This window comes from Lonchura striata, chromosome 8 (genome assembly GCF_050655825.1).
Source record: "Lonchura striata isolate lonStrDom1 chromosome 8, ASM5065582v1, whole genome shotgun sequence".
Taxonomy (NCBI): domain Eukaryota; kingdom Metazoa; phylum Chordata; class Aves; order Passeriformes; family Estrildidae; genus Lonchura; species Lonchura striata.
In genome coordinates, this window is record NC_140710.1 from 14819912 (window position 1) to 14833638 (window position 13727).

Below are 13727 nucleotides of genomic sequence, written 5' to 3' on the forward strand. Positions count from 1 at the left end.
ACCAGGGAGTTTTAGAACACACACAGTATGTTCTTACCACTCAGAAGGTTCAAGTCAGTAAATTCATTCACAGAGACAAACGCTGTTTTATCCCTGACTCCATTACAGCTCAGTGCAAGCTTATGTTTCTTTACACACAACAGGCTGAAATGACAAAAAAAAGGAATTAACATGCTCAGCACATGAGTGGGGAAAATAATCAAAACTATTTAGTTCAGATAACAGATACCTGCAGGAATATTTCATGCATCGTGGACATCTGTACTTAGCTTCTTCTTTGCCACAGGTTTCACACCTGAAAGAATTAGAAAACACTTCTCAACAAGGCAGCATTTTTGCACCTGGCTGGCCTGTGCAAGTGCCTGCTCAAAAACCAGGCACTAGGCCACCAGTATTTTCAGGAAAAGCTATTTTAAGTGCACCTTGAAAGGAGAAAGAAAAAATACAAATATCCTGGATTAGGGAAACTGGCAGACAAAACAACACAAGCTATGTGGAGTATCTTCATACACACACATATTAAAACATTGTAGATGCTTGAAAGAAAAAAAAACCATATGCTAACTGAAAAGCTGGAAACACAAGAAGCCTTTATCAGCTTATGCTTTGTGGCCTGTGCTTTTCTCCTTTTGATCACCTGTACTGTACACTCTACCATGCTGGTTTATAATACTCCAGCTTTAGGCAGATGGAAAATAAACTTAATGGATTTACACTAAACCCTGAACAATACATCCCATTTTTTTCACTGGAACAAAAAGAGCATGACAACATGGTCAGCCAAACAACTTCTGGCTGTCAGCAGGGCAAACTCCAAAGTCAGGGAACCTTTCAGGCAAAACGTGTAAGATTTATCAATTCAACTAAAAAGTACCAGTGAAAAATTATATTCCTCTACAAATATGACCATGTTTTAACTAGGCTATCAAAACAAAAGTTTCTCCAAAAGATCTCTATATGTCAACTGAAATAATCACCACTTTTATTTTAAATCTGACAAAGAGAAAAGAGGAATAACAGTTCCCCCACACCAGTAAAGCTTTCGAGAAGAGTACAAACGCACCATTCTCAGCTCCAAGGGGACAAGCGCCAGCCCCAACCCATTTCTCTTCCTCTCCCCCCCACGTGTTCGCTGTTTGCTGCCAGCGAGGGCCTGAAGGACAAGCCCAGCGATACCATCGCCCGACGAGCTGCGACTTAGCAGCACAAAGCCATTCTAAGAACCGGAAAAAAGGGTTTCAACCACTGCAAAGCAGAAACGGGGAGTTATTCCGAACAGGGATTCCCTTTCCTTGCCCCGCAGGATCTCCGCCGTGCCCGCTGCCCATCACCGCTGCAGGGAGGCTCAGCCCCGGGCGGAGGCAGCGCGCAGCCCCTCGCTCGGTCGGGCCTCCCCGTGCGGGAGCTGCAGGGCACAGGGCCACCCGCCGAGCCCCGGGGGAGGCGCTCCCGAAGCCCCGCCGTACCTGTGCAGGGACATCTTCCCGCCGCCCGCCGCCCGCCCGGGCCCGGCCCGCTCCGCCATGGCCGCGCCGCGGGGCCACACGGGGCACGCGCGGCCTCCGCTGCGCCGCCTGGCGGCGGCGAGCCCCAGCGCAGCCGCGCCCGGACCTGCGGGAACCGGGACCTGCGGGAACCGGGACCTGAGGGGAACCGGGACCTGAGGGGAACCGGGACCTGAGGGAACCGGGACCTGAGGGGAACCGGGACCTGAGGGGAACCGGGACCTGCGGGGAACCGGGACCTGAGGGAAACCGGGACCTGCGGGAACCGGGACCTGCGGGAACCGGGACCTGAGTGGAACCGGGACCTGAGGGAACCGGGACCTGCGGGAAACCGGGACCTGCGGGAACCGGGACCTGAGGGGAACCGGGACCTGAGGGGAACCGGGACCTGCGGGGAACCGGGACCTGAGGGAAACCGGGACCTGCGGGAACCGGGACCTGCGGGAACCGGGACCTGAGGGGAACCGGGACCTGAGGGATCCGTGACCTGAGGGGAACCGGGACCTGAGGGGAACCGGGACCCGAGGGGAACCGGGACCCGAGGGGAACCGGGACCCGAGGGGAACCGGGACCTGAGGGATCCTGGACCTGAGGGGAACCGGGACCTGCGGGAACCGGGACCTGAGGGGAACCGGGACCTGCGGGGAACCGGGACCCGCGGGGCTCCGGGACGGGCTCCGGCCAGGGAGGGTTCCCAGGGCGCAGCGGAGGCTCCCCGAGCCGCACCCTGCCCGCTGCCGGCCCCGCCGCGGCCCTCCCGGCCAGGCGACACCTGGGCATCATTCCTTACCTGCCCGTGTCCCGCTGCGGCGGCCGCGTCCCCGCCCTCTGCCTGGGATGTGCATCTGTGCCTCAGCTACGGAAATGCACATCCGAGCAGCCTTATAAGACTTTAAGCTCCTTGCTTGTAAAATAGGTATTTTCTGAAATCAAGGACTCCCAAAAATAGGGCAATGAGACGAATAAAAATATACATGAAGCAGACCTTTTTCTAAAAATTTGTAATCTTAGAAAATACCCCCAACATTTGCCAAAACATCACCTCCAAAGCCACACACAGAGCAAATGCCAAATCATAATGTCAGTGTATTGATCTTGAAAATACAAAAAGTGAGACATTTTCTTGTCCTTCTGTAATCTTGCTTTTAGTTGTATCAGATTTTTATCAAAGTGGTCAAAAATGATGCTTTGATAGAAAATATAAGATGGGATGTGCACAGACATTACTTTGTAAAAGTAAACATCCCTCTGGCAGTATTCTGTGGCACAGAGCATATGCATTTCTTCTTGGGAAGAGAAACACTGCCACCTAAGAAAAGTGCCCTTCTAGAGAATTTTCACCATTTCTAAGAATGACCTATACAATATAAACAGAATAGTAAAAGGCAAAGAGATAGCTTGGAAAATTATTTTATTATACTTTGGTGGTGTGGCTTACTGCAGATGAAGACAGACAGGTTGTTTGAACACTCCTGGGCTCCCTCAAATACAGTCTGGTATCACCTTGCTGAGCATACTTTGAAATTATAATAGATACAGGTGTATCAATATAAATAAAGAGTGCTTTTCCTAATGGTAAAACTGTTATTTTTTACCAAAAACAAAACAAAACAAAACTTCACTGAACATTTTAGGTTTAATTTTAAAAATCAAAAATTATCTAATAAATTTTGCAAAAAAAATGGAATTTCTAAGATGATGAAATGCTGATTATAATTTAACAGTAGCCATTCAGAAGACACGCTATAGTAGTTTTTTTTTCAGAAGTTACAAAATATATACAGAATATATCATCTTAAGATGGCTTTGGCATTAGCAATGTTAACTGAAATACAGAATTTAAAGTCAAAACTACTTTAGGTAGCTCTTACAACGATTTTCACAATGGCTGTAACGGAAACTGTTCTGACTATATGCATCATATACAATATGCTGTCTTATATACCATTTCCAAAATAGTACACAAAAATATTTTAAACAAGAAATCCACATAAATAATATTTTCAATTATGTGAAGTATGTGACCAACGGTTTAAAATAAGTACCTTTACAACAGAAACAAATCCTGATGTAACCAGCACATACAGTCTGAAAGATAAAAAGGGATTCAAATAATCTCTGCTAAGGCCACAAGCACCCTGTGTTATGAAGAGCACCAAGGCAACATGGACAGGAAACACAAAGAGGTAGTGTGCCATCTGTTCAGATGTGTGTGTCCACAAAGGACTGGAATAAAGCAATGGTTAAGACAAGAAGACTTATTGTACTGTGGCATGATTCACTTTTCATATAAAAGCTATTGCACATTTAGGAGCATTAGCAAGTATTGCTCCTCAGTATCATACATCTCCTCCAGCTTTCCTCAGGATGGTTTTTGTGCAGTGCTGTTAAAAAGATTGCTAAGAACACTTGATTGTCCTGAAAAACTCCAGATACTGTATTCCAGATAATTATGCAAGAAAGCACCAAGAAATTTAAATACTTTAAGAAAACTGCTTTAGTATTTTCTTTCTTAGATTTTTTTCAATGTAATTTCTCCTTAGGAGGAAGTCTTTTTCTTCCTGAGGTTCTTGAACCAACAACACTTGAAATGATTCTTCTGTTTCCTAGTAATTTTGCCTGCAATGGATCATTACTTTTGTATTCAATCTGTGCAGTAACACCATGTTGATGCAACAAGAAACCTAAGACAGAAATCTTAAAGGAAGCATACGGAGCCACTTTCTATGAAGTGCTGCTGTCCTGGTTTGAGGCGAGGAAGTGCATTAACTTGAACAACTGGAAGCTGATTAGTGTCCTGAGTGTGAAAAAAGAACTGTGTCTTATGCCAGCTGCCATCTTCAATCTGAAACACACAGGAGAAGCATCTTAGAGTCATATAAAAGATGAGCTTCAAAAGACAATTTAAAGTTGTGCTTACAGAGTGAAAGAGAAGTAGTGCACAAAAACATTTATTCTATCAGCAGTTCCTAATGAAACTGTGTAATTTAACAAATGCCATTTCTGAAGCCCGAATTTTCATTTTGAGGGTAACTGTTTCTAAATTTTCCTGGAGGATCTCCCTATTTCTGTGCTGATGTGTCTGCAGTGTTTCTGTACAGTCTCAAAATACACGAGACACAATGCAAACAGCAAGTATAGATACCCTGTATCACTGCAATTGCTTTTACCCTTGAAGAGATGATGAATTCAGTATCTAAAGGCTGGCATATGTAGAACTTTAAGGGATGTGAATCTAAAAGATGTTATTTATTTGCAGAAGGTTAGTAATGTCTAAACAGTATCTCTGACATCACTTTAATAATGTGATGCTAGAAGGTATTTACCATGCATTCGTCCAGAAGCACTTTAGGTTCCAGTAGTGTATTTGCTTTAAATATTTGACCATTCCATCCTTTAAAGGAAACTGATGTCTTCCGGCCACCTGCTCTAGTTAATCCCCACGTTGGTGTGTTTAGACAATGGACTGTGATGCTGTGGGTTGCTTCTGAGCTCAGTAAATGAAGGAAGTTCATCTGCACTTTTCCAACACCGAACTCCAGCTAAATTCCGAGAGAAAAGCATTGTTAGACTTACAGCTGGACTGTGCTGAATGGCCCCAGCAACACAAAGTGCCATGGACATGACAGTGTGCTGCTCAGGCACGGGAGCATGTATACATGTTTATGTTGGGGTCAGTGCCAAAGAGCACGATTTGCATTCCTCAGGGAGATGTTAGGTCCTATTACAGTCATTGCTATAAACAGAAGCTTTCATAGAACATTTTTAAAGCTTAAATATAAACATTTGCTGATGCTTACAACACTGCTGAAGCACAGCTGGTCAGAAAACAGTATTTTTAAATAAGGAAACTGAAACAAATGCTTGTGTGATTCAAACAAAGATATTATCAGCAGGAGTGTTTTAACTGAAGCCACATCATTCTGCTGTTTAGTCTTCCTGAACCACAGGTTCTGGCAATACTGATAGTCCATTACAAATGCAAAATTTCATCAGCGTACTTTGATTTTAGACAGAAAATACAGTAACTCATTATACAAGAAGAACTTCTCCAAGACTGTGTCATATTCAGGGATCTTCCAAAAGTAGGAATGCATACGTGAACTTCATAGTATTTCTGAAGCTCTTCAAAGACTACAGTGTATATACAGAACTTCACAAACATAAAATTTCTATTCCCAAGAGTTCAAGAACTACATGTAAAGAGGAGCAAGAACTAATGATGTACAGAAAACTAGTCCCTCCCTAATGGCATATAAAAGTTCCTAAGCATTGGAAAGCAGTAGTAATTTTCATTCTTTTATTGTAACAACCTCAGTATCTCTGTGCTTAAGTGTCCTGAGTGATGAGATACTAATATGGCTTAGAAATATTTCAGGCTTACTTTTATGCCTTATATAAGAAAGTATAAAGCAAAACAAAATAATTCTATCAGCACAGATAGAGTTTCACATGGTGAGAATTACTAACATATGTAGTCTCCAGAAAATCTGTAATTTCTGTACCAGAATATATAATGTCCTTCCATAAAGATGCACAATAATGCCGCCCTGAAATCTAACTCTTTTTAATGAGTTATGTAAATAAGCATGCATTTATTTGGAGTTCAAGCACAGACACAGCATTTCTACAAGCAATGCATACCTTTGTCACAGACAGTGGTGTTAAACATGTCTGACCACCTGCAGTGAAGTTGCAGAAAACTTCAATGGCATCAGAAGGACATCCAATATTTGGGTCAATCCAGTATTTTCCTATCAGTATATCATTCCAGACAGAAAATAAAACCAAAATATAATTACTACTAAGAAATTTGCTACAATATTCATACTTCTTGGCAAACATTACATATATTATCACTATACCTTCACAAGGAAATGAAAGGAACATGAAAATGTTTTCACTATTAAAATTACACTAATAATAGATACTGAGAAAAATTACCACAATAAATCACTTCTGACTACAATTACACTGACAGCTTTAAATAGGAGGTTTTTTTTGAGTTTTTTTTTTTTTTTTTTTTTTTTAAATATTGATTCAGGAACTCCTGAGATACAATGACTGTCAGTGTATCTGACAGTGGTAATGTACAGTATGTAATTTTTTTCATCAGGAATCTTGAATCTTGCAAGATTAGCTATAAATAATTGGAAAACTTCAAACCACAAAATTGCATTCAGTTTCAAATTTTCTGCATAAATCTGTTTATTGATAGATATTTTCTGTCTAATATTTATATATTAGATAGCTACATACTTCTACCTTTAAAATTCAGAAATTTTATCTTAACGATTAAATAAATATATTTGTGACAGGCAAGAAAATACACTAAAAAAGAGTAAAAACATAAAATCTATCAGATCAGAACTTTAATGTAGAAAGCAACATTTGGAAGGAGCACCTTTGAAAGGTACTTGTGTGAAAGTGGGCACTTACCATCGGACACTTTATGTTCACAATGAAGCAAATCCCTGCAGATGCGTGCTGGGTTGTCCCGTGTGCCAAGGGGGTTCTTGATGCTGTGCAGTAAATTGCTAAGGTAGTGGAGCGTTTTGAATATCTCTGTACTGTGATCTAGTAAAGTTACTTCAGTATTCTGGTATTTCTGCCAAGGGCCATTAGCAAATGTGTTACCACAAAGAAGTGTCACAAGAACAGTATATGCATTAAGAGTCAAATGTCAAATGGCCATTGAATAGCCAGACAGAATCAAAGTGTTTGTATGAATGCAATCAGCTGTGTAAAACAACGTAAGGTAACATATCCCAATGAACAAATTAGGATATTTTACTAAAATTGTCAGAGCAGTGACCTTAAGGCAGGTTTAGGTCATGCAAATTTGTCATTATGATCTATTGACATAAAAATATGGATACAAGGGGCAAAAAGGAAAATCTGGTGCATTTTTAAACTTAGAGGTTTCAGATTTGAAATAGTGAAATTAGGCTTAACCTAAAAAATAGATGCAAATTTAATTGACTTCACCCACATAAAGGATTTCATGCCACCAATGCAGCCAGACATCTGTTGACATTTTTTAAAATCAAACCCTAAATGCTGCTATTGTTTTCTATGTCTGAACAGATATAGTCCACCATGTGTGATAGTCAGTAAATTTTCACTACTACCAATCATCACAAAGGTAGAAGTCTTGCTGAGTCTCTTAATTTAATTTCAACTCCATCCTGTAAATCCTAGCATGTTTCATTACATTCTATAATTACTTGCTATCCATTATTAATTTAAACTAAGTCTTCAAAAAGAAACCCTGTTATGTCCTCAAAAAATAAAATTATAATTGTGTTTCCTGTATGACAACATAAATACATTTAAATATATACCTCCATCTGCAAGGCAGCATTTGACTCAAACAAAGCTTGAACAGCAGCATTGAGATCCACTTGTTTCTAAAAAACAGGTATTTCAGAATATAAAAAGATGAACAAGAATATGCAAAAGTGCAGGTGGTAAATTCTTTGAACAGTGGAACAAGGAGTACATTTCAAGAGGATTGTGTTATTTTCCCTGTCAATAAAGCACTGGTTAAAGTAGGTTAGGATTGTTCCAGAATTTACCCTTGTTCCTGGTGGTCCAGGTGGTCCCTGGAAAATAGGAAAACAGCTATTAGGTGCTTCACATCTTTATATAGTGCAATCAAAATGTAAAAATATAGGCACAGTTTTTTATGCACTTACAGGTGGCCCAGGCTGGCCCTGCTGTCCCTGAGGCCCCTAGAAGAAATGGAGATATAATGAAATGGTTACACATTAAAATCTCCGGGTTTACATTTATGTATTTATTTAATCACAAACATGTCCCAATGTGTATAAGGAAGAAGGTGTGATATCAGCTATGGCAAAGTTGTGGATTATTAGTTATTGTTAAAGCACACTGCTCCATTTACATATGAATATTCATGTTGGAATTCCTGTGTTGTCTGGTTCATTGTTTCTCCAATTACTTCTGATATGAAAGGAACTTTAAAAGTAATTTAAATATTAATATATAATGTGCTATACATTGTGCCAGTGTTACATGTATGCTGATGAGATAAGTACTAGAAGAGGTAAATAATGTTATCAGTAATTGCAAAAAACTAACTGATCAACTTTAATCCATGAGTATTTGCCAGGCTTTTATCAGTTTAATTTATCAGCAGTGTCAATTTTCAGCCAAAACATGTTGTGTTCATTGTTTTACAGTGATAGGGCAGATTTCCTCTTTATTCAAGAAGTTACGCCCTCATTTTAGTGTGTAGGATGGTTGCAGAGGAGAGGAGGAGAAGGAACTGCTTTTCCCTATTTTACAGCGCCTACAATGCACATAACTCTGTGTTTCAGGCTGCCTTAGGATTGAACATGGACCTTTCCAATACAAAAAACCCATCTGAACCATTCTTTCTTTATTCAGCTATTCACATTAAGCTGGAATGGCTGTGGACATTTATTAATATGCAGTGACACTTGTGTCTCTGTTAGATTCTTATCTTCAAGCTCTATATACTCGAAGGTTCTAAGAGTAATTGCAACAAACAAATGATCACAAGGAAAAGAATAGGTGGCAATGCCTTAAGAAGAGAAAAAGAGAAGGAATGAAAGGCATGGGCTAGGTCTGCACCTTGAATTACTAAAACCCTTTCAACACAGCTAAGTCAATTTAAGCAGAACATTCTTTTGTCAGCGCTGCTTGTACCAATTACTTGAGCACAATAAGCTGCTCCAACAAAAGCCCTCATACGTCAGAATGGTCACGCTAGTACAAAATCTCTGCCAAAAGAGAAATAATCTGATGTGACGTAGTCACACTGACAAATGTTGTGAAACTGATCTAGTCAAATAGGAATTAAGCTGTAAATCACTTGATATAGTAATAACAAGTGTTTCTGCTGTGAGATTTCACAAGCAAGATCTGTGTGTCACTTCATGCTACAACTGCTGAACTCAGGTTGTGTTCAAGCTGCCAAAAGCAAGGACAGCTGGAAATGGTTAAAGAAAGACCAGATTCAATCTAATAATAATTCATGTATATTAAAAAAAAAAAAGGGATCTCAAACCAGATAGAAGCAATATACCTAAGTCACTGAGGCTGCAAATTTATCAGTTCTTAGGTCCTAAGGCAGAGCATGTGGTAGTGCCAGGGAATGCATCTGCTGGGGTTACAGTGACAGCTGCACAAGTGAAGTGTGTCTGCACATACCTGCCCTGGCCATGCCAAGGGGCTCCAATGCTGGATTATGAAGGATGTGGAAATTGGGGGCCATCAAATTAGTCCAAGCACCTGCTCTATGCAAGGCTATATTGATGGACTGCAAATGGCTTTCAGGGAAGATCCATGTCTTGTATGTGTTCTTTGGAGAATAGAGGAAATTCAAAACTGAATTAATTTCTGGATGTTTAGGTAGATGATTTTCTGATACTTAACCAAGAAGACCTTAATAAGATATGGATTGTAAATATTGTGAGTTTTTCAACTGGTACATCCTGACCCTATTTATTTTTCATCCCCTTACACCTAGAGAAGGGACTGGAAGCCATCCTTTAGGTAGATATTTAATGATTAACATCTTTATAAAAGATGTTACTCATTAATGTTGGCAAAAGGAAATAGAAGAACAAGTAATTTCAGCATATGCATTACTAATAGTATGGATATTCCTGTGGGTTCTTTGTGAAGTAACTAGCTGTCATTACTTTTCTGAGTTTGATTATTGCCCAGCTTGACAGTTTCTTTTAAATCCTATTATACTATTAAATATGCATAAAATATTGGTTTTATTCATTATTAGAAAACTGATCTGAGTTTACACAGATTACATTCACTATTTTGGCATAATTTCTCAGCTGTTGCAAATCAGTTGGGTTTCACAGAGCTATACTGTTTTATGCCAGCTGGGAAGGCTGACTCTGCATTTAATTAATCAGGTCAGGTGTTCAGGTGCTGTTAGACTGCTCCAGGACACCTTCAGTCTCATGTGAATATATTACTGGCCTGTCTGATCATGCTTTGCCAAGTACGTTTAGTATAAAACGAAAGAGAAAGTGTGAAAAAGAATCTTGAGAAACAAATTTGACATTGTAAGGATATATTTGTTTATCTTGGTTCAGGACTTGATTATGCAAATACCAAATCAAGGAAAGGTACAAAGTCTTCAACAGTTTGTCCCTAAGTAACCACTGCTCTCAGATGAATAGATGTCCTTGTTCTGAATGCTGAGATTTAGACATTCCAGTATATTTTTCAGATGACTGAATGCTTCAGTTAATGTTCCATGTTCTTGGCACATGTCACCATTTTAAGACTCAAGAAGTCTTGGGACAAGAGCAGTTCTAATTTATAGTGGTTTCTGAGATAGAACTGAATGTTTTAAAAATAAAAACCTGCACTGTTCAAATGAATTTAAGGTATTTTGCAAAAGAGGAACGTCATTTGTCTTGATCCACTGTCTCCTTGCCAGTAAAACCCATGAGAAAAAAAAGAGGTAAATAGTGAATGCTGTTTCTGAACTACTTTGTGGAATATCACATTTCTTAAATGCATTAAAACTTCAGAGAGCTATAGATATCAGATATCTTTACAAATCTTTAAAATATAATGATACTGCACAGAGTAGGGATTTTACCAATGTTCTTTCTTTCTGCTGCAGAGCAGAAAAATGAGGCTAAATTACACTTTTCATGGACTAAGTTAATTGCTAAATGTTTTACTGGAATGTATGGGATTACTGTTACAAATCTACTTAACTTAACCTTTGGTTGCATTAGAATTTAAGTGAGAAAAGTGTTAATTCCAGTTCATGAAAACAAAAGCAGAGACTAAGCTAGTTAGTTTCAGAGTGTTCTTAATTCTTTAATCACTCCATTTGATGAAACAGAAGTTCAAAGGCCAAAATCCCAATCTTTTACTAATGCTGAGAGGCCCTGATTTTACATACAATAGAACATACACTTAACTATGAAAGCATGAACAATCCCAAGGACATTCACATTTTCTAAGCATTTTTAAATTCTTGGGGAGAGTATTTTTCACAAAGAATGTGTGCTTTACCACTGGCCTCAATAAGAAGACATGATTTTGCATACCATGTCTTTCTGGGGATAAAAGGACATTTCTTTCTAGAAATGAACCCTGTAACCCTGATAGACTGAAAAATATAACTAAATATACTACAAAAAAGGTTAAAATTTATGTGATTCTAGGAAGAATGCCAATATAAATTTAAAAGGTATAAATTAAAGCTCAGAATACACAGTTGGATGAAAAAAAACTTTGGTCTCCTTTGTATGTGAAAGCAGTTGGAAATAAATCCCTTTCTTGGGAAGTAATGCCACTGTATATGACTTAAAATTAAACAGTCTTCTTCTGAAAACAGCCTTACTAGATTAACTCATCATGATGAATTCAAGAACTTATTTAGGAAATAGCTTCTTAAACACCAGCACCAATAATGGAAACAGATGTTTCTTGTTCACTATTCTGGGTGGTTTTTTAAGGATTATTTTTGGATTTTTTTTTTTAAGTGTCAGCATTTTTAGCTCTATGCTGTCATAACAATTGTTATGAACAAACAGTAGAAAAATACAGCTAAGAAAGATAACAGCAAATTGAGAAACTAGTTTTCCTCTTATTCTGAGATAGCAATTGCCTCAAGAGCATTAGAATCAAAGAGGAGAGTTCTCCAAGACACAGAAAAGAAGCTTCATTCCGAGCTTTAGCTCTTTATAATGTTTTGAATATTTAAATTTATTTTACAAAACTTTTATAAGGCGGTTTGATTGAATTTTTGGAGGTGGCTGCTAAAAGCAAAATACAATGAGAAACTAAATAATTTTAAGTGAGATGGGGTGAAAGACAGGGTAAGAGAAACAGGAACATGATCACATCTGCTAGTTATTGGAAAATGAATTATACAACTGTCACAGAAGGTAATATCACAGTTATTAACTTTGTGTTCATAAATTTGCTGTAAATATGGTAACTTAATGACTTTTCACATAGCCACAATTAATTGAAGACTTAGCTGGCTCAAAGACAAATTTAATATTAAATCCAACATTCACAAATGTATGACTCTTGCTGAAAAATGAAGAACAGCAAATTCATAACCCATCAGTGCTGCCCATAGCTCCTGCAGTTGAATTGCACTGCATGGACACCCACCTGCAGGTCCAGGCTTCTCCTGAGTTCTCCCTTTCTGGACCAGAAGATCCAGATCTATGAACATGTGCATGCTGTGAGGTGCTAGATCTTTGACAGCAAATGTGGCACAAGATTTTCCTTTTAGATCTGAACATGGATAGATTCGGAGTATGCTCCAAACTGCAGCTCACATTCACTGGGAGTATCTGCTTAAGTCAACTTGAACAAGAAGGTCAGACTTCTAACCCTGGCTACCAGCTTTCTCGGGCAGTGCTCTCCAGGAGCACAACACGACTGCCTGGCATGCAGAGCACACATGAGTACATTCAGCCTAACAAAGGAACAGATTTTACACAGCCAAAAGAATGAAAGCACAAAAGTTGTTTCATCTTACCATTTCACCCCTCGTGCCCTTTTCACCTCTTGGTCCCTGTAAGAGAGGGCAGCTGTTAATCTGATAAACTTTCTAGCTGCCTAGGACTGAAATAAGCAGATTAATATCCATGAGAATTATACTGCTCAAATGAAAAATTCAGTCTTATCTGTGGAAGTATTTACAGCTTTGGGGGTTTAATTTTCCTGTACTACTAGAAATGAAATTAATTGAAAACATCTTGTGATTCCTATATGTGGAAAGCTGTGTTCTTCAGCTTGTATGTTTTCTCTCAGGAATTTTAACTGTTGTCTGTCGATCATCTGTGTTCTCCACAATTTCATCCATGTGCTTCACCATCTTTAGAGAACAAAATTCAATACTCTCCATCACTGAAGAAATACATTCACCATATATATGTTTTTATTATGTTATTAGTTCTACTCTCATAACCAGATTAGGCATGATTTTTCTGTCCCCATTGTTGACTGGTTTTGCACTTGAATTGTGTTACCAACAATCTTAAAATTCTTCTCTGAAAATATTTTGCATCTTATGGCCACATTTCTTAACATGTAGAAGTAGTCTTCAACTAAAATTCCTTCTTGATGATAATGGCAAACTTCAACATTCAATATGAAGGCTATTGAAAGCCTTCTTACAAGTGCACACAACTGTAAAGTTTTTCTTCTCAGTGCAATTGAGAAGAG

General features: G+C 38.9%; 2 protein-coding genes across 2 annotated transcripts in view; both read right to left on the bottom strand.

The window, feature by feature from the left end:
- ZNHIT6 (zinc finger HIT-type containing 6) overlaps window positions 1-1544 on the bottom strand; it is a 31308-nt gene extending 29764 nt beyond the window's left edge. Inside the window, exons 1-3 of the mRNA XM_085586388.1 lie at window positions 1467-1544; window positions 230-295; window positions 38-144 (exon numbers count right to left, since the gene is read on the bottom strand). Coding sequence (XP_085442514.1) covers window positions 38-144; window positions 230-295; window positions 1467-1525 — 232 coding nt within the window. The 5' untranslated portion in view covers window positions 1526-1544. The remainder of the gene's footprint in view (window positions 1-37; window positions 145-229; window positions 296-1466) is intronic.
- Window positions 1545-2899: 1355 nt separating this feature from the next.
- The window catches only part of COL24A1 (collagen type XXIV alpha 1 chain), a 117320-nt gene continuing 106492 nt past the window's right edge, over window positions 2900-13727 (bottom strand). The window contains exons 53-60 of the mRNA XM_021526749.3: window positions 13039-13074; window positions 8204-8239; window positions 8084-8110; window positions 7850-7915; window positions 6945-7113; window positions 6150-6259; window positions 4832-5047; window positions 2900-4350 (exon numbers count right to left, since the gene is read on the bottom strand). Of these exons, the coding sequence (XP_021382424.3) occupies window positions 4204-4350; window positions 4832-5047; window positions 6150-6259; window positions 6945-7113; window positions 7850-7915; window positions 8084-8110; window positions 8204-8239; window positions 13039-13074 (807 nt within the window). The 3' untranslated portion in view covers window positions 2900-4203. The remainder of the gene's footprint in view (window positions 4351-4831; window positions 5048-6149; window positions 6260-6944; window positions 7114-7849; window positions 7916-8083; window positions 8111-8203; window positions 8240-13038; window positions 13075-13727) is intronic.